General features: G+C 36.3%; 4 protein-coding genes across 6 annotated transcripts; 3 read left to right on the top strand and 1 right to left on the bottom strand.

Annotated features, from left to right (window-relative positions):
- Window positions 1–337: 337 nt before the first annotated feature.
- On the top strand, window positions 338–3,016 carry LOC111481666 (probable protein phosphatase 2C 68). Its single transcript, XM_023127224.1, has 4 exons — window positions 338–1,007; window positions 1,320–1,684; window positions 2,271–2,507; window positions 2,594–3,016. Exons 1-4 carry the CDS (start codon window positions 707–709, stop codon window positions 2,828–2,830), a joined length of 1,140 nt encoding a protein of 379 aa, XP_022982992.1. The 5' UTR covers window positions 338–706; the 3' UTR covers window positions 2,831–3,016.
- LOC111481667 (actin-like) lies at window positions 2,959–6,721 on the bottom strand. Its single transcript, XM_023127225.1, has 5 exons — window positions 6,614–6,721; window positions 5,559–5,628; window positions 5,010–5,403; window positions 4,150–4,763; window positions 2,959–3,709 (listed from the first exon to the last, which is right to left on the bottom strand). Exons 2-5 carry the CDS (start codon window positions 5,616–5,618, stop codon window positions 3,644–3,646), a joined length of 1,134 nt encoding a protein of 377 aa, XP_022982993.1. The 5' UTR covers window positions 5,619–5,628; window positions 6,614–6,721; the 3' UTR covers window positions 2,959–3,643.
- A 670-nt stretch (window positions 6,722–7,391) lies between these two features.
- LOC111481706 (nudix hydrolase 23, chloroplastic) lies at window positions 7,392–13,195 on the top strand. The gene is made up of 8 exons (XM_023127274.1): window positions 7,392–7,955; window positions 8,672–8,803; window positions 9,738–9,814; window positions 9,995–10,130; window positions 10,214–10,354; window positions 11,305–11,363; window positions 12,286–12,350; window positions 12,962–13,195. The coding sequence occupies exons 1-7, from the start codon at window positions 7,647–7,649 to the stop codon at window positions 12,344–12,346; spliced, it is 915 nt and encodes a 304-aa protein (XP_022983042.1). The 5' UTR covers window positions 7,392–7,646; the 3' UTR covers window positions 12,347–12,350; window positions 12,962–13,195.
- A 397-nt stretch (window positions 13,196–13,592) lies between these two features.
- LOC111481659 (metal tolerance protein C2) lies at window positions 13,593–25,210 on the top strand. 3 transcript variants are annotated; one of them, XM_023127213.1, is made up of 10 exons: window positions 13,593–14,256; window positions 14,364–14,472; window positions 14,973–15,012; window positions 15,531–15,607; window positions 22,738–22,826; window positions 23,508–23,577; window positions 23,727–23,765; window positions 23,856–24,006; window positions 24,274–24,363; window positions 24,857–25,210. In XM_023127213.1, the coding sequence occupies exons 1-10, from the start codon at window positions 13,848–13,850 to the stop codon at window positions 24,956–24,958; spliced, it is 1,176 nt and encodes a 391-aa protein (XP_022982981.1). In that variant the 5' UTR covers window positions 13,593–13,847; the 3' UTR covers window positions 24,959–25,210. The 3 variants fall into 3 exon arrangements, with proteins under 3 accessions (XP_022982981.1, XP_022982982.1, XP_022982983.1); XM_023127214.1 differs by lacking the exon at window positions 23,727–23,765; XM_023127215.1 differs by lacking the exons at window positions 24,274–24,363; window positions 24,857–25,210 and adding an exon at window positions 24,141–24,224 and having other exon boundaries at window positions 23,856–24,058.
- Window positions 25,211–25,402: the final 192 nt, after the last annotated feature.

The following is a 25,402-nucleotide window of genomic DNA, read 5'->3' as shown; positions in this document are numbered from 1 at the left end:
TGTAATTTCACCCAAGTTGAAACCTTTATACAAAAGCTATTTAGTTTTTAGCTTTTTTTATTTTTATTTTTAAATTTGTTTTAGTACAATAAATGTGAACACGAACATTAAACTCATAATCCGATCCGAAAAATAAATATTAATTAGTGTAGGGCTAAAGTGTAAATAATAATAATAATAATATAAAATTGAAGCCACTCAAATAGAATAATTATTAGTCTAAAAAATTAAAAAGCATTTAAATCAAATAAAAATTTAAAAAGGAAAAAAAAATAAAAAAAAGAAACTTTTTTGTCACCACTCGCTGACACGCGCTTTCGTCAAACTTTCCCCTTCCTTTTTTCCTTCCAGAGGCTGCTCAGTGTGGAAACCTCCTCTCTTATTCTTCGTCTCTCTGTTTCTCTCTCTGAAGCACAGAAACTAGTGTTGAATTGCAATTTATTTATTGGTATTGTTCTCCATAACCCATTTGATTTTGCTTCTATTACTGTTCTTCTTCGCTTTTGGTTCTTTCTCTAAGCATTCCTTCAATTTCCCCCTTGTTCTTTACTCTCTACTGCTTCAAATCGCAAATTTCTTCTCTGGGTCTTTGCCATTTTGGAATTTCTTCTCAATTTCTGAAATACCCAATTCGATTCGTTTTCGTTTAATCGATCCCTCTTTGAGAAATTGGGTATTGGGGCTTTGTTGCAGAGGGAAATGAGGGATGTTTTCGTGGCTGGCAAGGATGGCATCGGCTTGTTGGAAACCAGTGAGACGGTATGCCCGTATGAACAAGGATGATGATGAAGATTGTTCTTTAGAGGACTCTTTGTTGTGGAGCAGAGACCTCGAAAATCACTCTTATGGGGATTTTTCTTTCGCTGTGGTTCAGGCGAATGAGGTAATTGAGGATTTTAGTCAGGTTGAGATTGGCCGTGATGCCACTTTCGTCGGCGTTTATGATGGCCATGGCGGCCCTGATGCTTCTCGCTTTATCTGTGATCATCTTTTCAAGAACCTAATGAGTATGTCTCCAAGGGTTTGGAACTCTTTTGAGCTTTTACTGTGCTTTTTATTTATTGTTCTTGGTTGATCTTCTTGGATTCCCTGTGTTCGATCCTGAAATCTATGGTTTGTGACATGTTTGAACTGTTGGAAGCTTTGAAAACGTTAGAAAAGATGAACATATTGAAGAGATTGTTTATAAACAATGATGATCTTCATTTTAGCATCATATTTTGCAGAACTTTATAGGATTTCTAAGCAACTTAGGTGGATTAGTTCTGTTTTTAAGTGTTTGTACTAATAATAGCTGTATGCCATTCTTTGTATCATAGAACTTGCTCAAGAAAGTGGAGACATAACCGGAGATGTTCTTCAAAGGGCATTTATAGCAACTGAGGAAGGGTTTCTTACTCTTGTTCGTCGATCATGGGGAATAAAACCGACGATTGCAGCAATGGGATCTTGTTGCCTGGTGGGAGTTATCTGGAGAGGTACATTATACGTCGGTAACGTCGGTGATTCCCGGGCTGTTATTGGCTGTTTAGGTAAATCTAATAAGATAGTTGCAGAACAGTTGACAAAGGATCACAATGCAAGTATTGAGGAGGTTCGACAAGAGCTCAAGTCGTTGCATCCTGATGACTCGCATATAGTTGTTATGAAACACGGAGTTTGGCGTATAAAAGGCATAATTCAGGTATGACTTTTCCTAATACGTGTTTGATATAAACGCTACGAAAGCTTCTATTTGTTCTGAACTTGTCTGTTCTGGCTGCTCATGAACTATATGTTGTTGAACATGTAGAACAGTTTGAGGAGATTCTGATATGTTTAGAATTCGGTTGGAGAGGGGAACTAAACATTCCTCATATGTGTGTGGAGACCTCCCTAGTACATGCATTTTAAAACCATGAGACTGACGACGATGCATAACAAACTAAAGTTGATAATATCGGCTAGCGGTGAGCTTGGGCCATTACAAATGGTATCAGGGCCAGTCACCAAATGGTGTGAGGCATTGGTCGGAGTAGGGTTGGATCCTTTCCATAGTAGACGCATTTTAAAACCAACCCGAAAGGGAAAATCCAAAAAGGACAATATTTGTTAGCAGTGGGCTTGACCTATCACACATCAAATACATACTGCTTGTAATTTTTGAACCGAAATAAAAATTGTTATAAGTTGTATCTTTGCATACATTTGATTGGAAAATCGTCTTCTGGTGTGTCTCTTCCTGTGTTTGTGTCCTTAATTTGGTTTTCAATCATTGTGTGGTATATCAGGTTTCGAGATCGATAGGCGATGCATATTTGAAAAAGCCAGAGTTCTCTCTCGATCCATCCTTTCCACGATTCCACCTTGCAGAGCCTCTCCGACGGCCTGTTCTTACTGCGGAACCATCGTTAAGTACAAGAGTTCTACAACCAAATGACAAATTTCTCATTTTTGCATCTGATGGCCTTTGGGAGCATTTGTCGAATCAACGAGCGGTCGATATTGTGTATAATAACCCAAGAGCAGTACGTTACATTCTCGAGTGCTTAAGTTTCTTATGTATATGTTCATAGCATTGATCTGATCGCCCCACCCTTTTTGACAAAATCAGGGAATTGCTAAAAGACTAGTTAAAACAGCCTTAACTGAGGCTGCGAGGAAGAGGGAGATGAGATACGATGATCTCAAGAAGCTCGAAAAGGGCACACGACGATTCTTTCACGATGATATCACAGTTGTTGTCATCTTTCTGGACCATGAGTTTGAAGGGAAGAAGGCACATATACCAGATCTATCTGTTCGTGGGTTCACCGATACCGTTGGACCATCAAAATTCTCTGTTCTTTGAGGCGTCGATGAGAATGGTTGAAAAGATGAATCTGACTATTAGAACACTCATTTAGCAGCAGCTGTTACTTGCACTTGGGATTTGGAACTTTTTGAAACATTTGGTTGATTTATGAGCTTTCTTTTGCGTTTTTTTTTGCTCAAATTCCTTTTATGAAGAAAGTTTGAGGTTCTTTATTTTTGTTCATTCTCTATGGCCATAACTCAGATAAACAAATGCCGGGGATTCACGTTTTGATCTGAATCTGGAGCCGTTCTGCTTCAGAAGTTGGAATAAACTTATTGAATTTGGGGTTTCAGCTTTGTTGATAATGGTTGTAAATTTGAGTTCAATCAGCCATATTTCTGATGGTAAATCTCACCCAATCAAATATCAGAAGTTCGAATTTCAACCTTCAAATGTTATTGAACTAAAAAAAACTTCTTACGGTCGATAAGTGGGTATTATTTCTCATGATGCAGTAGTTCTTTTGATCATTGTTAAATCTGACACGATAATTTCTTTAAAAAATGATTTCAACTCAATCCTTCCAAATAAGTGATAATACAATTTCTCTACAAGAAAAGAGTAATGGTAAAAAAATCGAACCTTGAATGCGAGTGGCTTGCTTCCATGTTCAATGTTCCAGCAGCAAAACGAAAGAAAAAAAAAAAACAAAATGAAATAACCATGAGAACAAAGAATGGTGAACAAAAAAGGAAAGAAAAAAAAATATTAATGGAAAATAAGCAACCACTTGAGAAAGCTCTTCCATCTGTGGAAGGAACATGTGTCTAGTATAAGTTCCCTTTCCCCCTTTTTAACTTCAATAAATCAGAAGCATTTCCTGTGGACAATTGATGGCCCAGATTCATCATATTCCGCCTTAGCAATCCACATCTGCAAAAGATTGTTTCAAACAATCAAGAATTTTGATCTACCATCCTCTAGAGTTCTTAATTAGACATAGACATGAAGTTCAAAAAACGAGCGTAAAAGTATGGTACTTTGGTTTGACTAAAGTGTGTTGATAATTATTAGCACAATAGATATGTGTTGACACTAGTTGCACAAAGTGAATATGCGTTAACACTTGTTAAGCATACACGTCTATTAATTGCTAGGCATAATAAATAAACATAAATAGTAATATGAGACAAATAATAAATTTTGTAAGCAAAATGCATCCTATTTGTGTCCTGTCCTAGATTGAAGACGATGTGTCAACCAATTTAGTTTAAGTTACCTTTGATCAATCCCATGCTAGTAAGAGCAATTATAATATTTTGTCTCGGAGTAGATGATATGAACAAATTTTAATGCATACAAATGATGTTTACCTGTTGGAAAGTGCTGAGGGAAGCTAAAATAGAGCCGCCAATCCAGACACTGTACTTTCTTTCAGGTGGAGCTACCACTTTGATCTTCATGCTACTAGGAGCCAATGCAGTGATCTCCTTGCTCATCCTGTCAGCAATGCCAGTGAACATGGTGGAACCACCACTGAGGACAATATTGCCATAGAGATCCTTTCTAATATCGACATCACATTTCATGATAGAGTTATATGTGGTTTCATGAATACCAGCTGCTTCCATTCCAATCATGGATGGCTGGAAGAGGACTTCAGGGCATCGGAATCTTTCAGCTCCAATGGTGATCACCTGTCCATCTGGTAGTTCATAGCTCTTCTCCACAGAAGAGCTGGTTTTTGATGTCTCTAGCTCTTGCTCATAGTCCAGGGCTATGTAAGCTAGTTTCTCCTTCATATCTCTCACAATTTCACGCTCCGCGCTGGTGGTGAAAGAGTAACCACGTTCAGTCAGGATTTTCATTAGAGCATCTGTGAGATCGCGGCCAGCCAGGTCTAGACGGAGGATTGCATGTGGGAGAGCATAACCTTCGTAGATTGGAACTGTGTGGCTGACACCATCACCAGAATCCATAACAATCCCTACAATTTTAAAACAACCCACAATATACATACATGAGCATCGAATATGAACATGTTAAGTTTTAATATACATACATGGGCTCGGAGTAGCAGCAATCTAGTAAAGTTCGAATATTAACATGTTAAGAAGGCAAACTGAGTCAGAAAACTATACAATGTCGTTTTTGTACAGATATTTTTAGTTTTAATCCATCTACTTAATAAAAAGGAAGGATACAAAACAAATGTAAAAAAGGTAATACTTACCAGTTGTGCGACCACTGGCATAAAGGGAAAGGACGGCCTGGATAGCAACATACATAGCGGGGGCGTTGAAAGTCTCGAACATTATTTGGGTCATTTTCTCTCTATTCGCCTTGGGATTCAGGGGTGCTTCGGTGAGCAGAACTGGATGCTCTTCTGGAGCAACTCGAAGCTCATTGTAGAAAGTGTGATGCCAAATTTTTTCCATATCATCCCAATTGCTAACTATACCATGCTCAATGGGATATTTTAAAGTCAAAATACCTCTCTTCGATTGAGCCTCATCACCAACATAGGCATCCTTTTGGCCCATACCAACCATAACGCCAGTGTGTCTGGGGCGTCCAACGATGCTAGGAAATACAGCCCTTGGAGCATCGTCTCCAGCAAATCCAGCCTACAGATAGTGTCGGCAATTGTTGCAAAATATAAATTGTAACGCTAATAAGAAAAGGCGATTTATTCATTGCTAATGGAAAAAAGTATTACAGAACAAGAAGTCCAAAACAGGGTGTAGCTGTAACGTGAGGTTCATGGATGTCGGATCAATACCTTGACCATCCCTGTTCCATTATCGCAAACGAGCGGCTGAATATCCTCGGAATCTGCCATTGCGAATGGTCTGCAGCAAAAAATCACAAATTATTGGTAAAATCCAGATTAAAATAATTGATCATCTTCCAGATCAAGCCCCCAATATGAGATAGAGATTCCTAGAACTCTCTTACATGTAGAAAATAAGACACTGTAACATGTTAACAGACGCTGCATTGCTGCTGCTCAGATAAATGAGAAAAGCGCAACATAACACCAAACCAATTATTCAATATCGGCGGCAAATTTCAAACAAAAAATCCTATTCCACGCATCCACACAAGAGAGGAACAAACCAAAAAACGTAAAGTATAACGAATCACTGATTTCTTTTTGTTCAATCATCATTCGCGAGCTGATATCAATCACATAATCCAGCAGCATTTCCAAATAACAAAAAATCAAATCTGAACACAATGCAAATTAAAAGGACATGATCAACACAATCCAACATATAATAAACGAATCATTGCAAAAAGTATGATCGATCGTCATTTCTGAGCTGATATTAATCACGGAATCCATCAGCATTTCCAAAATAATATTAATAAAATGTGAAAATAAAAACTGACATGATCAACGCAATTAATTATAAAATAAAGGAATCACCGCAATATATATAAAATTTTTGAGCTGACATTAATTACAGAACTGTCAAATTTTCCAAAATAACAAAAAAAGGAAAAAATCCAATCTAGTACAACGCGAAAATCAAAACTGATACGATCAGCGCCAATTCAACATACAATAAATGAATCACCGCAAAAAAATTTCTCGATCATCATTCCTGAGCTGATATCAATCACAGAAACCCGCGGCATTTCCAAATAACAAAAAGAAAATCCAATCCAAACACCATACGTTAACAAAAAACAAGCATGATCATCAACGTACAATAACACGAAAAACAAGATCAAATAATAGCGTCGCGGGAATTCAGAATGTCCTCCTCGAAGAAAATCAAAACCAAAACATAAAACAAAAGTGGAAGAAATGATTGATAGATGATATACCTTTGAAATGAATAAAGCTTTGTGAACTCGAAACTGTTGAGGTGATGGCAATGGCGATGGCAATGAACTGAGCCTCAAATGGAAAGAAAGACAGAACGAAAAACTACCCACCCCCCTCCCTCGCTTTCTTTGTTTTTAAAAAGGAATGCAAAAAAGCAAATCAACCCCCATCATTACCTTTCCGCAAATCCTGGCCGTCTATTCCGAATCACTGATCCACGGTCTGTAGCCACGCGTCACATTCTCGTTGGATCCAGCTGTCTAACTTTTCGGTCATTGCCCTCTCCTGGACCGTTATGTCTTTCCCATCCAACGATCCTCTTTCCTCGTTGACCAGGGCCAAATTCGGTAATTTGCTAAATTCACCTGCCAATAATAAATTCTACATTTACATTTATTTATTGGATAATTAAATATAAACTGGCTCTGTATTAAAACATTACACGTCAGCTCCAATGTTCGTATTTCTAAATAAATATAATTATTTGTATGTTTTATTCCATGTTTGATTGTTTTTTAATTTAATTCTATTTACTTAAAATTTTCCACTTAATTCTTTGTGTTTAAATATTTTGAATTTACATAATATTTATTGGTTTTTTTACTTAAAAAATAACCAATTTGCTAATTATTTATTCATAAAAAAAAATTAAAACATATATTTAATTAATTATTCATTTACTTGAATTAGAATTATAATTAGAAAAACACATTCATTAATTTGAGTATAGGTTAATAAATAAAACATAATTCATTTCTTAAAAAAATGAAAATTTTGGCTAATGGATAAGAACATTACCGATGAGACGAATCCGAATATGATGTACGGACATCCCCAAAAAATTTCAGAGCCCGAATTCAACGCGAGATTTTCGTTCATCTTTGTGCCCGCTGCGTGCTGACGGCTCTCAGACCTCAATTGGAAAAATGGAAGAAAAGAGATGAAATGATATTCAAGTTCCTCATTGGAAGATCCTTTTGGTTGATTACGACTTCAAATTCCATACCGATTCAAAGAAATTGAAGATTGATAATGCTAAAATCTGTTCATCTGTTCGGTTGTTCATCTGGGTTTGTTTCAAATCTTCTGAAGCCCAATAGTATTGTTGGATTCAGTCTTAATTTCATCTCTTCCAAACGGTTGCCAACGTCGTCTTCTTGTTCTTCTTCAAGATTGTCATGTGCTAGCAACGCTTCCATGTTCTTGGCTCCTCGAGCTGGTTCTTTCAAAGCGTTTTGTGGGTCTACATGTTCTGAGGCAAATCAAGACGGTACTTCCACGTCTCCCTTGTCTATGTCAGAATCACCGCCGCCATCATCTTCAACTGTAGTCCACTCAGCTGTGAGTCATTCTTTTGATTGATGAGTTTCAATTTCACTTACGGTGCCTGTTTTCCTTCATTTGGGTTCATTGTGACGATTAATTGTGTATCTGGGGAAAGTTCATATTGCCCTATTAGATATTGGTCCCCTTAATGATGATAGAAACGTATAGCCGTAGGATGGGTTGCTTGGTAACAAATGGTACATACAAGTTTTTATGTTTGATCAATGAAAAACTCCCAACTTAGGGTGATTTGTATGAATTTCTTTTCATTTTAATTGCATTTAACTTTTGCATTCATTGCACTGACTGACTATATTGTTGAAGCAAGATTGACGGCACTCACACACCCACACACAGAAATTAAATAAAGAGACACAAAGATTTACGTGGTTTGGAGAGAAGAAATTCCCCTACATCCATGGGTAGCCACCAATCTCAATAATCTAAGTGTTTACAAAGTGTATATCTCACACTCTCACCCTACAAAATCTCTCAACAAAATTCCTCCCAAATGACACCCAAACTCAATACCTCTCAACCATCCTAGACAACCCTTTAGATAAGCATAGAAGTGTTAACGTCATACATGAAAATAGAAGATGAACTAAAAGGGTTATGAACCAAATAAATGAGAGTTATGAACCAAATAAATGTCAATACATGCATAGGAGATGCACGAACTTATTCTTCATGACAACTTACAACATATACGAATGGAATCTCTTATGCAGGAAAAAATTCGTAATGTACGGTTCTGCCAGTGGTGCGGAGGCCAAACAAAGCATGGAATTCCTGATGATGAGGAGAAACTGAGAGCTATTTGCACAGTTTGTGGGAAGATAACCTATCAGAATCCAAAGATGGTAATACTCTTGTTTTGCATTAGATTTTTGTAGTTTGCTAGGCCAACTTTAAAATTTTGTCAGTGAGGCATTTTTTTTGTAACCAAATAGTTTATGTAATTACTTGAACGTGAATACAAGAACAAGATAATCATATATCTTCAGTGATTCAGTGATAAAAGATGGATAACTTTCCGTTCAAACATGAAATGTTCTTTGCTTTACTATTATAATTTAGCAGGAGTTTACTACAATCAAGATCTGAATGTTTAAGCATGTATCGTAGTTTCTATTTGGAAAAAGTTTCTTGTTCATATATCATCATTTGGAAACATATTTTACACTAGTATTGTTATTGTTTGCGTTTTCTGTTCTTAGTTTTATGTTTCTTTTTATGTTTTCCTTGTGGATTTGCTTAGAGCTATATATTACTCCATTGCGAACCATTTCTAACGGTCCAAACTCACCGTTAGCAGATATTGTTCTCTTTGGGCTTTTCCTTTCGAGATTCCCTTCAAGGTTTGTAAAATGTGTCTGCAAGGAAGAGGTTTCCACGCCCTTATAAAAAATGTTTCGTTCTCCTCTCCAACCGATGTGGGATCTCACAATCCACCCTCCTTCGGGGCCAGTGTCCTCGCTGACACTCGTTTCCTTCTCCAATCGATGTGGGATCCCCCAATCCACTCCCCTTCGAGGCCCAACCTCCTTGCTGGCACACCGCCTCGTGTCCACCCCCTTCGAGGCTCAGCCTCCTCGCTGACATATTGCCCGATGTCCAGCTCTAATATATTAGCAACTTTAGGTTATCAGAAATGGGGTTTCTTCCGCTGGAAAAGTCCAAAGAAAACAATATCCTTTAACTATGGGCTTTAGTTGTTACATTCTTGCTCATTAGTTTATTCTCCTGTATGAATAAAAGCTATACTTTACGTATTTTCTGGATTGATACTTGTAGGTTGTGGGTTGTTTGATTCATCATGATGACAAGATCTTACTTTGCAAGAGGAAGATCGAGCCATCTTATGGCTTATGGTATGTACATTGACGACGTTTAAATCCGTTAAGAAAACCAAAAGTTAGAAACTCATGTTCTGGAAACTGGAAAGCAAAAAAATGTGCATGAGGCCGCAGCGAATAACTTATTGACACTTGGTTAATCCTTCCTTCTTTGATAACTTTTATTACTGCATTTGAGATCTAGTTTTTCAATAGGACTCTCCCAGCTGGTTACATGGAAATTGGGGAGTCAGCGGTTGATGGTGCAATTAGGGAAACCTTGGAAGAAGCAAATGCAGAAGTGGAAGTTACATCCCCTTTTGCTCAGCTAGACATCCCTCTAATTGGCCAAGTAAGAAAGAAACATCTTTTCCTGATCATATTTCGGCGTCTCGTATGCTTAATATATGACGTAATCGATGTTTGTTTTTGTAGACGTATATAATTTTCAGGGGAAAGTTGAAGAAACCCCATTTCTCTCCTGGTCCCGAATCCATAGAATGTCGCCTTTTTTCTCTTGACGATATACCTTTCGAGTCTCTTGCATTTTCATCCATGCTGGTTACCTTAAAACTGGTACGTGCCTTTTGTACTTCAATATGTTTGGATTTTGTACATTAGAGGCTCATATGGTGAAGAAGAGGAAGAATCTTATTTTTTTAAAAAATAAACTGAAACTGTGAGAAGTTACCATAAGACTCATATATTAAATGTTCTTCTATTGAATTGATACATTAACACTTAGTTTCTATGCTTTCCTCCTAAAAGGATGACCACAAAGCATTTGAGCCTTATTTTCGTAAAAAGAAAGGTGTAGTGTAATGACCCAAGCCCACCGCTAACAAGTATTGTCCTCTTTGGGGGCACTCCTTTTCGGGGTTCTCCTCAAGGTTTTAAAACGCGTTTGCTAGGAAGAGGTTTCCACACCTGTAATAGTCCAAACCCACCACTAGTAGATATTGTCATTTTTTAGCTTTCCCTTCAAGGACTTTCCCTCAAGGTTTTAAAACTCGTCTACTAGGGAAAGGTTTCCACACTCTTATAAGGAATGCTTCGTTCCCCTCTCCAACCGATGTGGGATTCCACAATCCACCCCCTGGGTCTGGCATCCTCGCTGGCACTCGTTTCTCTCTCTAAACGATGTGGGATCTCACTCCACTCCTCTTCGAGGCTCAATATCCTCACTGGCACACAGCCTGATGTTTGGCTCTGATACCATTTGTAATGGTCGAAGCTCACTGCTAGCAAATATTGTCCTCTTTGGGCTTTTCTCAAGATTTAAAACGCATCTTCCAAGGAGAGGTTTCTACACTCTTATAAAGAATGTTTCGTTCCTCTCTCCAACCCAATAAATCTCTAATCATTTGTTGAAGTGAGGCTAAAATTTCATTCTAAAAGGAGAATGGAAATAATAAACACACCTATCTCTCAACAACCGGAAATAAAAAAAGTCAAATGAACTAGTAATTTTGCTACGAAATATTTGATGGCTTTAAAGCAACTAGATCTTGTTCTTGTGACTACAGTATGTTGAGGATGTCAAGGCAGGAAGAGTCTCATTCCATTATGGCACCATCAATAAAAGGTACTTATTCCGATATTCGATTAAATACATGTTTCATATTATTCTGATTCACATTGAGTAGATAAGTTGTAACATCTCAAGCCCACCGTTAGCAGATATTGTTCTTTTTAGGCTTTCTCCTTCGAGCTTCTCCTTAAGGTTTTTAAAACGTGGAGAGGTTATCACACCCTTATAAACAATGTTTCGTTCTTCTCCCCAATCAACGTGGGATCTCACATAGGTTTTGATATATTTAATCTTTTATGAAAATTCTTCATACTCCCACTCATATGTAGACTTAGATATTAATTTAATTTATGAAGTGTAACACATGAATTATTAATATCAATTGGGGAGGAAATAACAGGTGGGAATTCAAATATATAATCTCACCACTAAACCTATTATCTATTTAATCTTTTCTGTAGATGTGTAACATCAAAACTCAAAAAAGACAATATTGCTAGCGGTGGGCTTGGGCTGTTACAAAGAGTATTAGAGCTAGACACCGGGCGGTGTGTCAGCGAGGATGCTGAGCCACGAAAGGGGGTGGATTGTGAGATCCCACATCGATTAGAGAGGGGAATGAGTGCCAGCGAGAACGCTGGTCCCTAGAGGGGTGAAATGTGAGATCTCACATCAGTTGGAGAGGGGAACAAAGCATTCTTTATAAGGGTGTTGAAACCTCTCCCTAGTAGGACACGTTTTAAAACCTTGAGAGAAAGTTCGGAAGTGAAAGCTCAAAGAAGATAATATCTGATAGATTCCTAAGGCCTTTAGGCCGTGTTCTGCTCTCTTTAGTTCGATTTCTTTGAATAATTATGCTTCCTAGTTCTTGAAACCTTCTTACTCTGACCTAGTAACTAGTGTATAAGGGGTTGATGCAGTTCAATTCATTGGATGGTTTTGGCATTTAATTTTGATTGTGGACTGTTTTTGTCAGGCCTGGCACGGGTGCTTCAGATATTCATGCCTATACTCTTGATTATCATCTAAGATTGTGACAAGGTAATTCCTATTGCGTAATTCTACCAGTATACAATATGAATTCTTTCCCTTTTGATGTCTGTTTGATTTGTCAGTTGATAATTGATCGTTTGTTCAATTTTCTGGGTTCTTCTAAGCGTTTTTTAAAATGCATATGTTAGGGAGAGCTTTCCACACTCTTATAAAGAATGTTTCGTTCTCCTCTCCAACCAATGTGGGATCTTACAATCCACTCCTTTGAGGCTCAGCGTTCTCGTTGGCACTCATTCTCTTTTCCAATTGATGTGGGACACCCCAATCCACCTCCCTTCGGGAATCAGCGTCCTCTTTAGTACACCGCCTCGTGTCCACCCCCTTAAGGGCTCAGCCTCCTCGTTGGTACATCGCCCGGTGTCTGGCTCTGTTACCATCTCTTACGGCCTAAGTCCACCACAAACAGCTATTGTCCTCTTTGAGCTTTTCCTTTCGAGTTTCCTCTCAAGATTTTCAAAACGGGTCTCCTAGGGAGAGGTTTCCACCCCTTTTAAAGAATGTTTTGTTCTTCTCTCCCACCAACGTGGGATCTCACAGATAAATCTCATTAATATGATGCCTCTTCTGGTTTCTTCATTGTTTTCCTTTCTATGATGCAGTTAAAGGAGCTCAAAGGTGGGACTTGAACTTTTGCTTGACGATAGAAATATGGATGACTTACATTCAAGTGGAGACGATACATCTGCAATTTTGAAACATTGATATGTCTGAATATTTGATTTCAACCCGAGCTTGTACAATTTTTGTATTGTTCATCATGCTACACTTGTTCAGTTGTCAGTTTGTTGAAAACACAAGGAAAAATGAAGGATCGTTGGCTCTTAAGGATAGCACAAGATGTCTAGCCATGAGTATCAGACTGATAGAGAAAACAACCTTTTGGATAGCACAGGTTGTTTAGCCATGAGTAACGAACATAAATGCTTGTTCGAGAATGTTGAAAATTCGAATCTTTATCCTCATGGAAAGAAGTGGATGTCTTAGCTGTTGCGTTATGTGGTGTCACCATTAGCTAACTATTAACATCCAATCAACTTATTACGAAAGATAAAATGAAAAAAAAAAAAAAAAAAAGCAAAAAATCTTACATTTGCTAAGAAATTGGTAGGATTTTAGAGAAATATGCTTTTTTTTTTTTCAAAAGAATTGTGAATTTCGGTAAGTTATTTAATGAACAATTTTATAAATGATTAAAATTATGTCAAATTTATGGTTTGAAGAGCTCCGTACGTGACGTTCCATTTAACGAAATCCAGGTTCTTCGTTTACTTCCAAGTCCTCAGCCATCGCCACCGTGTCTCAGCTTCCTACCAATTTCGTTTTGTTTGATTATATTTTTTTCGATTTTCTCTGTTCTCTTCCAGATCTCCCGCCGTAAAATTCCAAGATTTCTGGTGTCGAATACGAAGGTTGGATGGTTTTCAGGGCTTTGCTCGTGTAGCTTCGAAGTTTTATGTTGGGAGAATCAAACTCCCGTTGTAAAATATGGATACTGCATCAAATGATTCCCAGGATTCTTGGAATAGGGATACCGGATTTGGCGCCAATGATAGGAGGTTCGCTTTTTCGCGTCAAACTTCGTCTAAGCAGTGGCAAGACCCACCCCACACGCCGATTCCTATCAACTCCGACGATTCGGCGAAGCCTTTGCTTTCGCGGAATATGTCGAGCATAAACATTCCGCCTGGAAGCTACTTCGCTTCCGAAAGTAATAAATTCTTTTGTGTAAAGGATAAATCAAGCGATAAATTATCGGTTCTGTCGCTCGCCTTTACAATTTTAGAGAATGTGAGATCTGGGAATCGGTATATGAAGAGGCTGTTTCTGATGATTTCGCTTAATATCCTATATACAACTGCCGAGTTAGCTATTGGTCTCCTTACTGGCCGTATTGGTATGAACGTCACTATCCTTTTTCCTCTTTTAATTCACCATCCTTTATGTCGAAATTTATTCTTCGTGTGCGAGTAATTTATCTTCTTATTTTTCTTATGAATTCAGGTCTGGTCTCTGATGCATTTCATTTGACTTTTGGCTGTGGTCTTTTAACATTTTCATTGTTTGCCATTGCTGCCTCTCGGAGTAAGCCTGATCATGTTTTCACCTACGGGTAAGGTTTTATTTGCTCATGCCTCTGAAGCCAACTTAAGTATACTAAGTTTTTAGTTAATTGTTACTATTTCGATCAGTTTTTACTCTAGTTTCTTGGCATCTTTGAGTTCTGTGCCTAAATTTTAGGGATGCTTTTCAATTTCTCTCCCTAATCTTTTGTAAATTTCAATTTCATCATTCCTTTGTCTAACTTGTTATGAGTTGTGAAAGATGAACCCATGAAAAATGAAAGTATACTATTAACTGGCCATCTATTTTGAAAATACTAATTTTAAATTTTGCATCATCGCTTTCATATATTGGTGTGATTGAAAAATTACAAGTATATTGAGAACAAAATCATATATGAATTGGAACATAAATAAGGCGTCACAATTTGAGCACATATCAATGAACTTGCAAGTTTGTTTTGTTTTGGATATCTCACATACCTTTTCACGGTTTTCGAACTTTATTTGATTACTAGAAACGGTTAATTGTAGTGGTTTGTCTTACCAGGTACAAAAGACTAGAGGTCTTGGCTGCCTTTACTAATGCTGTAAGTATTCAAAATTTTACATGTTTATGCATATTTACTGTCCCTGGAACTCTTCTGTTGTATGCTATCCTTTTTTTACTGATGGCTGGTTGGTTCATGTTCTTTTGATCTAGATATGTATTTGTATCAACTCTTTAAGTCCTATGAGTTAATGACCTTATAGTTATTTCTTTGATTTCTTTTATAAGAATTATTTCTTTCCTTTTCAATATTCATAACCGGATATTTTAGTGGAACAGAAGCATGATTTTTAAATGGATAACACCTCCAAAGAGCAGAGTGATGTTTCACTTTGCTCTTCAGTTTTAGACGCTAATTTTCATTTGCGGTCATAGTTGGTTCTTGCTGGTCTTCTGCTTTTTCTAATCTCCTAACCTCTTGAAGTGATTTGATTTGTCTGTACATTTCTTAATGATCATGTGTAAGAAAATTTTAATTCACTTAACTCCAAAAATAAATTTCTATTTAATACTTTTTTGCTACCTGGACATTTACTACTCCGTTACATGTGTAGACAGCTATTTCTTTTGTTCCTGTCTTTCTCATTAGCTGTGGAAGCACTCCATGCATTTATACAAGATGAATCTGAACACAAGTAAGTAGTTTCCATAAACAATAATTTGGAGACGAGATGTAATATAACTGTGATTCTTTATTAAAATACAATCTAGAAGCTTTTCCCCCGTCAATTCCTTGGTGGTATCTATTTTTCTGTTTTCAGGTTCTTGCCACTTATAGTTGTCGTATATTTAATGGTTTAGGTTTCTAATTTCCCTCAGTGTACCTTAGATGCCTTGGTTTGGAGGTGATATGGAAATCAACCCAAGGGAAAGTATGGAACGGATTACCTTGATGATCAAGATCAAGAGTAAAGAAAACTCGTTTCTAAACTCGTGATTCGAATCACTCCACAAGAGGTTTGATCAATACCATTTGAATGACTCTACATGCAAGTTCTAAACACAAGAATTTGCAAAGAAAGTTTAGCTCTCAACAAAGCTAAAATAGAAATTCTATTCTTAATTCCAAAATCTAATGTCTAATCAAAGAAAAGAAGGTTTTATAAAGCCTTTACAACCTTAACTTATGTGATACATAACTCATAAATTAAATGGGCTAGTAAATGAGAAATACCCATAACTTCCATATTAAAATGGCTAGTTAATGGTGGAATATAATAACCTATGTGAGTTACAATATAACCTTAACTTCTATATTTAAAACTAGCTTAAATATGATGAATCCTCCTGAGAAGGATTCGTCCTCGAATCCAAGCCATCACCTACATCAAAAGGACTCAAATCAACAACATTAAAAGTTGCACTAACACCATACTTACCTGGTAAATCAATTTTATAAGCGTTGTCGTTGATGCGTTCAAGAACTTGAAAAGGTCCATCTCCTCGTGGTAAAAGCTTAGATTTTCTTTGAGTAGGAAATCTTTCTTTTCGGAAATGCACCCAAACCCAATCTCCTGGCTTGAAGATGACAATCTTACGTCCTTTATTAATTCGGGTGGCAACCTTGGAATTTTGTTTCTCAATTTGTTCTTTTACTTGCTTGTGCAGTTTAGAACAAACTTAACCTTGACATTTGCATCAAAATTCACGAACTCTTTTGACGGTATAGGTAACAAGTCAATGGGGGTTAAAGGATTAAAGCCATAAACAATTTCAAAAGGTGTGCATTTAGTAGTGCTATGAACAACCCTATTATATGCAAATTCTATAAATGGCAAACAATCCTCCCAAGTCTTAAGAGTCTTATCAATAATAGCCCTAAGCATAGCAGTCATGGTTCTGTTAATAACTTCAGTTTGTCCATCCGTTTGAGGATGACAAGTAGTTGAATATACTAGCTTAGTTCCTAACTTACCCCATAAAACACGCCAAAAGTGGCTTAAAAATTTTACATCACGATCACTAACGATGCTTTTAGGAGTGCCATGCAATCGTACAACTTCCCTAAAGAACAAGTTAGCAATATGTTTTGCATCATCAGTTTTGTGACAAAGAATAAAATGAGCCATTTTACTAAATCGATCAACCACAACAAAGATGTTATCATAACCTTTCCTCGTCCTAGGTAAACCTAAAACAAAATCTATTGATATATCAATCCAAGGACCATTAGGAACCGGTAATGGGGAGTATAAACCATTTGGTTGAAGCCTAGACTTAGCTTGTTTACATGCTATGCAACGAGCACAAACTTTATGAACATCATGTCTCATTTTAGGCAAAAAAAAAAATGTTCAGAGAGCATATCATAAGTTTTAGAAACTCCATGGTGTGCCATTAAACCACCTCCATGAGCTTCCCTCACATGTAGCTCACGGATGGAACAAGATGGTATGCAAAGTTTGCCTTTTCAGAACAAAAATCCATCTAACAACAAGTAATTATCCACCCTGAGTCCTTTTTCACAAGATTCTACAAAAGGAGCAAAGAACATGTCATGTTGATACAAATCCTTTGTGTTCAAAACCCAACAACCTAGCATTCAAAGTATTGAGGAGGACATACCTTCGTGATAAAGCATCTGCAACAATGTTCTCCGTACCTTGTTTATATTTTATGACATAAGGAATGTTTCAATAAATTCTAACCACTTAGCATGTCGTCTGTTGAGTTTATTTTGTACTCTCAAATACTTTAAACTTTCATGATCCGTATGAATAATGAACTCCTTAGGCCAAAGATAATGTTGCCAGGTTTGCAATGCACGAACTAAAGCATAAAGCTCTTTGTCATAAGTTGGATACCTCAAAGATGCACTAGTCAACTTCTCACTAAAGAACATTAAAGGTCTTTGATTTTGCATTAATACAGCACTTATCCCTACTCCACTAGCATCACATTCAATTTCAAAAGTAGACTCAAAATTAGGTAATGCAAGCAAGGGAGCATAACTCAATTTTTCTTTCAAAGTATTAAAAGCAAGTTCTTGATCTTTTTCCCATATAAAGGATACATTTTTCTTAACAAGTTCATTCAAGGGTGAAGCAATTGTACTAAAATTCTTAATGAACCTACGGTAGAAACTTGCAAGTCCATGAAAACTTCTTACCTGACTTACATTTTTAGGTGTAGGCCAATCTTTTATAGCCTTCACTTTCTCCTCATCAATCTCAACAACATTAGATGAAACTACAAACCCAAGAAAGTTAACTTTTTCCATGCAAAAGCTACATTTCTTTAAATTTACGTACAAACATTCGTTTCTTAAAGTAGTCAAAACATTGCGTACATGGGTAATATGATCAGCTAAAGATTTAGAGTAAACAAGGATGTCATTAAAATAAACAACCACAAACTTACCTAAGTATTCTCGTAAGACATGGTTCATTAGTCTCATGAATGTACTAGGTGCATTAGTTAATCCAAAAGGCATAACCAACCATTCATAAAGACCATACTTGGTTTTAAAAGCAGTTTTCCACTCATCCCCAATATGCATGCGAATTTGATGATAACCCGATTTTAAATCAATCTTAGTAAAAATACTACATCCATGCAATTCATCAAGCGTATCATCTAATCTGGGAATTGGATGCCTATACTTTATAGTTATCTTGTTTATAGCCCTACAATCAACACACATACGCCAATAACCATCTTTCTTAGGTACAAGAATAACTGGAACAGAACAAGGACTCAAACTTTCACGTACATACCCTTTAGCAAGGAGTTCACTTACTTGCCTTTGTATCTCTTCAGCCTCCTTTGGATTAGTCCTATAAGCTGGTCGATTTGGAATGGGCGCACCAGGAATGAAGTCAATCTTGTGTTCAATCCCTCTAAGTGGTGGCAAACTACTAGGCATCTCCTCGGAAAATAAATCTTCAAACTCTTGAAAAAGCACAACAAAATCACTAGGCAAAGAAGGGTTAAGCATGTTAGTAAAGTAACAAGATCCCTTGCACATAAGTACAAGAATAGTCTGGCTAGAGAGCAAAACATTCCTAGCCTCACTTGATCTAACATACAAGCTTACTGATTTGGCTTTTCTCTCTTTTTTTTCTCTTGGCTATGTGTTACTCTCTTGCTTTTCACTCAAGCTCTTTTTTTCTCTTGATTCTCTTTCAATCTCTGCTCTTGCATCAGCCTCTTGCCTTTTCTTTTCAAGTTTGCAATGATCAATAAATACATCTTTTGGAGACAATGGAATAAGAGTAGTTTTTCTACCGTTGTGAGTAAAAGAGTATTGATTTGCATACCCATCATACATTACCCGACGATCAAATTGCCAAGGCCTCCCCAGTAGTAAATCTCCAACATGCATGGATACAACATCACATAAAACATCACATAAAACATCACCAATATATTTTCCAATAGTAAAAGAAACAAGAGCTTGTTGAGTTACCAGTACTTCCCCATCATCATTCAACCATTGAAGCTTGTAGGGTCATGAATGTAGTTGTGTCTTTAAATTAAGCCTTTTGACCAGAATGGAACTCACAACATTGGTGCAACTACCGCTATCAATGACAACACTACAAGGTACAGATTGAACAAGACACCGAGTTTGAAATAAGTTCTCCCGTTGGTCTAGGCCGTCCTCCTTAATGTGGGTGCTTAGAGTTCGTCGAGTAACCAAAGATATATGTGTAGGGTCCTCTTCATTAAACTCCTCACTCTCATCAGTTTCCTCATGTATGTTGTCTTGTGCCTCATCATCCGTAACAATTTCTCCATCCTTGATGGTCATAATTCTTGCATTTGGACAATCTCTACTATAGTGTCCTGCCCCTTGACATCTCCTACACTTTAAATCTCTATTTCGAACATTAGACTTTTCTACTTTTCTTTTCCCTGTTCTAGAACTCTCCCCTTTCTCAAATTTAGCTTGAGACTTCTCATTAATCTCTTGATTTCTATGTTTATAATCAATGTTCTTACTATCATTTTTCCATGTAGAAGTAGAATTGGGAAAATTTTTAGAAGAATACTGTTTTGACCTTCGTTAGATTTGCCTCTCGATCTTAATTGCAATGTGCAACAACTCCTCAATATTTGAATAAGGCTGTAAATCAGTCTTGTCTGCAATCTCTGTGTTTAACCCATTAAGAAACCGCGCCATGAGAGCCTCCATGTCCTCATCGAGATCAAGTTGATCCATCAATGTATCCATCTCCTTGTAATAATCTTCCACAGATTTGCATCCTTGTTTCAATGCTTGAAGCTTTTGCGCCATGTCCCGTTGAAAATATTGTGGAACAAAACGCTTCCTCATGGACTCTTTGAACTCGTACCATGAATCAATTGGTGTTTCAAGGTTTCTTCTCCTACTTGACATCAATTTATCCCACCAAATTTGAGCATATTGTTTGAATTGAGCAATGCATAACAGTACCTTCTTTTCATCACTAAAATTATGGCAGTTGAACACCGACTCCACCATTTTCTCCCATTCAAGGTACTCCTCTGGATCGGTTTTGCCATAAAACTTGGGAAGTTTTAATTTGATGCTCCCCACGATACGATCAATTCTATCATCATAAGGAACTCGTTATTGTAAATTATGATACTTTCTTCCATGGTCTCTCCCTCGCGTCAAGCCATGACCAACCGCATGTGGATTATCCTCGTGGTGATTAGAATTGTCGCCCTCATATGTATCGGTTAAGGGCGTAGGTAGTGGAATCCTCTGTCGAGCTTGATTTTGAATCTCTAATCTTCCGATTCGATTAGTCAACTCCTCTATTCCCGAATTAGTCTTTGCATGGTTCGTTGTTGTGCTTCTCTCAATCGTGCATCAATAATATCAGTATTGTCTTCTGGATTTTCCATGCTACAAAAGAAAGGTAAAAGAAGAAAAAAGGACCTCACAAGCGCTCCCTCACGTGTATTCACTCGTAAATGTAGTTCACTTGTGTTTAGCACTCAACACTCGAATCAATGTGTCACTCCCTTACAAACTCACCCTCACAATTGAGCACACACAAATCACACTCCAAAAACAAATTGGGATGTGAGACAAGCTATGTTATAGAGCTAAGTGCAATTCAAAGTGAATAGACAGGGTATTGAAGGAACAATCCGAATAATGACAAAGAAACGAATTAAAGAAAGAAAATGATTAAGGACTAATTTAGACGTAGTAACATACGAGAGTTTCATATAATAATCAAGAGGAAAAAAGAAAGACATTTAACATCAATAAGCTTTCTTTCTTTCAATGGTTTTTTTTTCTTCTGATTGGCAAAATCTAATCAATTTACCAACAAGAAAATTGATTTAGAAGATCTTATAGAAGAACAAAGTGTTGATAAGATTCAGATCTAACACTTAAAGAACATAATTTTTTTTTTTTTTGTTATATATTTTTGTGATAGAACATAGAAAAAAATTATAAGAGAATTAAAAGAGAGAAGCGCAATGAAACATATATCCGATCTTGAGCCTGAAGCTCTGATACCAAATGATATAGAAATCAACCCAAGGGAAAGTATGAAACGGATTACCTTGATGATCAAGATCAAGAGTAAAGAAAACTCGTGATTCGAATCACTGCACAAGAGGTTTGATCAATACCACTTGAATGACTCTACATGCAAGTTCTAAACACAAGAATTTGCAAAGAAAGTTTAGCTCTCAACAAAGCTAAAATAGAAATTCTATTCTTAATTCCAAAATCTAATGTCTAATCAAAGAAAAGAAGGCTTTATATAGCCTTTACAACCTTAACCTATGTGATACATAACTCCCAAATTAAATGGGCTAGTAAATGAGAAATACCCATAACCTCCATATTAAAATGGCTAGTTAATGGTGGAATATAGTAACCTATGTGGGTTACAATATAACTTTAACTCCTATATTTAAAACTAACTTAAATATGACAAACAAATAGTTAAACTATAATTAAATAATGCAATTAATAAAATGTGTTTATTAGTCACCTTTGATTAGTTTCATAAATTCAGCGGAGTTCATTAAATGCAACTTAAAGTGCATTTAATTTATCTCTTTCTTGAAGCTCAACTTTGCATAACATATAAGAGAGGTCTCCAACGTCTTCTAGAATTTCCTTTGATGAGCTCACCATAGCTTGAACATAACTGTATAAGGTTTGTTGTAGCTTCTTGGCTCTCGTCCTTGTAATTGGACCTTGAGGTATGGAAATTCCTTGGTCGGGGTTCATATCAGTAGGTGTTCCTGTTATGCAAAATTTTTAATTATTTTAATATATTTTTTAATTTATTTGTTTTCATATTGTAATTTTTAGCGGGCAGAATTCATGTCCACAGGACATGTCTTTGGAATTGACACAGACATGGTGATTGATTCTACCAGGAAATTTTGTTACAATATAAACAAACACCTTTGGGGAAGCATATATTTTATAAAACTATCAACTTATATGTGTGTGTGTTCGCATATATAAGGTACATTGCTGTTACGCTTACCATAAAAATGTCATGCATTTTTGTTGCTTAATACGATTGTGTGACAGTGTATTGGGATGTGTAGGTGTCCTAGACTCTTTCATTCAGATTCTCTTAGTATGTCTATATATTTAGATACTCTTAGTACGTCCAAATATTTAGATATTCGTAGTATGTCTATATATTACGATACTCTTAGTGTATCTAGGCTTTTTGTAATAATGACCTTGATCTAATTTTGTATGTCTATTCATTTGAATGAGTTCTTGTGTTATATTTTATAGTGATTTACCATGATTTTAGTATACCTGATAATTATTTTCACCTTGCAGGCACTATTTAATTTTCTCAGCCGTAACAAATTTAATGGTCAATCTTATCGGTGTTTGGTTCTTCAGGAGCTATGCTCGCCTTAATCTTGGTGAGTCCCCTGTTTTAGGTTACATCATCTGGCATCATTGACAAGACTAGGCGTACGTGTTAGATTTAAGATAGTATGTATTAGATTTAATATTTTTCACAAGACTAGGTGTAGGACATTGTAAATATCTAGTAACTACATACTATTAGGTCATTTCGTCCATTGTTTTTGAAGTACATGATACAGACATGTACTCTCTCCCAGCTTCCCATAATTTGTATAATATCTATAGTATTTATTTAGTGTTCGTAAAAAATATTTATTTAAGTGTAATTATATGATTGTATTTTCTGAAAAATAATGTTCTCATACTTGTAATAAAGCTCTAAACTAACATATTACCTCATTTTCAAGGGGAAATTTAAAAACTAATTGTGAAGAATATAAAATCATGGTAAAATTATAATTTTTCGTTCCACTTTTTGTCTATGTAGTCCAAATTTTTCTTCTTTCATCAAAAATCAATTAGTTTTTAAATTTTTGAATTATGGATCTATCAATGGGAATTTCATTATGGCATGTCCACTATAAAAATTGGTTGAATTGACATCAATATAGTAGATAATGTTGTATGAGTTCATCTGTGTCTGCCAAGACGATCTTCATGTTTATTGGCTTATCATTCAAGCCGTCAGGTCCATGATTTTGATGATTGTCTCATCCCTAGATCTTCGCTTTTAGTGTACAGAAAAGCTGAAGATATGAACTACCATTCAATTTGCTTGCATGTTCTTGCAGATTCTATCCGCAGGTAAAATATATTCTCCTCTCTCTTCTTCTTTCACTTCTACATGCATATTTTCTCTTCCAATAACTGCGTGTGAATATGCATGCCTTGTCTGAATATAAATCTTTTAGTGACATGTTTATCTTTGAATCATTTTTGCCAATGTTTCTCAGTGCAGGTCTGATATTGGCATCCTGGTTTTTGTCTCTTGGGTAAACTAAAAATGCACAAATCGATCCTTTTTCTCAAGTTGTCTGCTTCAACTCTAATCTCACTTGCGACTTGCATTTCCTCCTTGGCAGGGTTCAAAATGCTGAAGTTTTGTGCTTAGGACTGGTTTCAGCTGCAGTCTTTATGATTGTCGTGCCTCTCTTTAGAGCAACCAGTGGTGTTTTACTTCAAATGGCACCGCCTAGCATTCCAACTTCAGCATTAAGTAAATGTTGGAGACAGGTTTGTGCATAAGCATGCATTATATCATGTACCACGGAAGTTGTGAATTAAATTGGACCATGTGGACTTATTTCATATCTGTTTTATATTTTTTTCATTAAGTAGCGAGTTCCTTAACATTTTTGTTCTTAAAGTTGTTTACATTTCTAAATTTGAAAAATTAAGGAACTCTTTGACAATTATTTTGTCTTCTGTTTATAGATAACCGAGAGTACTTTTTGTAGTTCATGATGTTACAAGAATGTTCATAGTTTTATATTTTGACAGATTTCATCCCGTGAAGACATATTAGAAGTCACTCAAGCGCGATTTTGGGAATTAGTACCTGGTCAAGTTGTTGGCTCGCTCACTCTAACGGTAGAGTAACTAGTGTTAAGCATACTTGTATTCAGTCATTTCTAACATTATTATGCATCTGCAATCGTTAATAATCCTTTTAGTTATGATGTTACCTGGTAGTTTCATTCTGTATATCTGATTTTGGGAATTAATATCTGGTCAAGTTGTTGGCTCACTCTCTGCATAATTGTGTTCTGTCATTTCCAACATTGTTATGCATCTGCAATCGTTAATCATCCTTTTTGTTATGTTGTGATATCAACTGGTAGTTTCATTGTGTATATCTGATTTTGAGAATTATTACTACTTGGTCATGTTGTTGGCTCGTTCACTCTTAACGGAAGTGTAATTAGTGTTAAGCATACTTGTTTATGTCATCTCTAACATTGTTATGCATCTGCAACGGTGAATAATTCTTTTTGTTATGTTGTGCTGTTACCTGGTAGATTTGTTGTGTATATTTGATTTTCCAGTCCCAGTTCTGACATTCGTGAAATCACTGTTGTTACAGACAAAGAAAGGATCGGACAATCGCCAAACGCTCGAGTTTGTGCATGGTATGTATCATGAATTAGGCATACAGGACATGACAGTGCAAACTGAAGATGCTTGAGTTGCTGCTGCTCCATATTTCTCCGCATTCTTCCATATGAACAAGGTGATGATATCCTTTAGCTTACCCATACTATCAATTTTTCTAACATCCACATCAGGTTTATGATATTACCAAGTATCTCCAAACATGTTCCTCTGTTCCTCATAGTTCATAAATGTCTTAATTTTTCTTTCTTATATATGTTATATGCCAATTATGTCCAACATGTTCCACATTAGGCCTATCAATAACATGCATGATTGGTATCAATTTTTTCCCCTTCATATATATATATATATATAATTAATGGTTCGAACTTTTTTCAACCATCGATAAATGTTATTTATGAAGTCATTTTCAAACTTTTTTTTTATTGAATGAATAGAATAAATAAATGCTTGTATCTAATTACTGAGTCTTTAGGTTTATTTTAAATGCTTAAAAAATATTTTTTACAACATT

This window comes from Cucurbita maxima, unplaced genomic scaffold, assembly GCF_002738345.1.
Source record: "Cucurbita maxima cultivar Rimu unplaced genomic scaffold, Cmax_1.0 Cma_Scf00007, whole genome shotgun sequence".
In the NCBI taxonomy this organism is placed as follows: Eukaryota; Viridiplantae; Streptophyta; class Magnoliopsida; order Cucurbitales; family Cucurbitaceae; genus Cucurbita; species Cucurbita maxima.
Note: the sequence above shows the minus strand (reverse complement) of the source record. Positions and strands in the feature narration are given on the sequence as shown.

Bases quoted from the DNA above. Each gene is read 5' to 3' on its own strand.
- LOC111481666 (XM_023127224.1), top strand. From the start codon at position 707: ATGTTTTCGTGGCTGGCAAGGATGGCATCGGCTTGTTGGAAACCAGTG. The intron at 1,685-2,270 runs GTATGACTTTTC...GTGGTATATCAG, and splicing joins GTATAAAAGGCATAATTCAG to GTTTCGAGATCGATAGGCGA. The intron at 2,508-2,593 runs GTACGTTACATT...TGACAAAATCAG, and splicing joins TGTATAATAACCCAAGAGCA to GGAATTGCTAAAAGACTAGT.
- LOC111481667 (XM_023127225.1), bottom strand. From the start codon at position 5,618: ATGGCAGATTCCGAGGATATTCAGCCGCTCGTTTGCGATAATGGAACA. The intron at 5,404-5,558 runs GTATTGATCCGA...CACTATCTGTAG, and splicing joins ATGGAACAGGGATGGTCAAG to GCTGGATTTGCTGGAGACGA. The intron at 4,764-5,009 runs GTAAGTATTACC...TTAAAATTGTAG, and splicing joins TGCCAGTGGTCGCACAACTG to GGATTGTTATGGATTCTGGT.
- LOC111481706 (XM_023127274.1), top strand. From the start codon at position 7,647: ATGCTAAAATCTGTTCATCTGTTCGGTTGTTCATCTGGGTTTGTTTCA. The intron at 8,804-9,737 runs GTAATACTCTTG...TGATACTTGTAG, and splicing joins CCTATCAGAATCCAAAGATG to GTTGTGGGTTGTTTGATTCA. The intron at 10,355-11,304 runs GTACGTGCCTTT...TTGTGACTACAG, and splicing joins TGCTGGTTACCTTAAAACTG to TATGTTGAGGATGTCAAGGC.
- LOC111481659 (XM_023127213.1), top strand. From the start codon at position 13,848: ATGGATACTGCATCAAATGATTCCCAGGATTCTTGGAATAGGGATACC. The intron at 23,766-23,855 runs GTAAACTAAAAA...CCTCCTTGGCAG, and splicing joins TCCTGGTTTTTGTCTCTTGG to GGTTCAAAATGCTGAAGTTT. The intron at 24,364-24,856 runs GTAGAGTAACTA...CTGTTGTTACAG, and splicing joins TTGGCTCGCTCACTCTAACG to ACAAAGAAAGGATCGGACAA.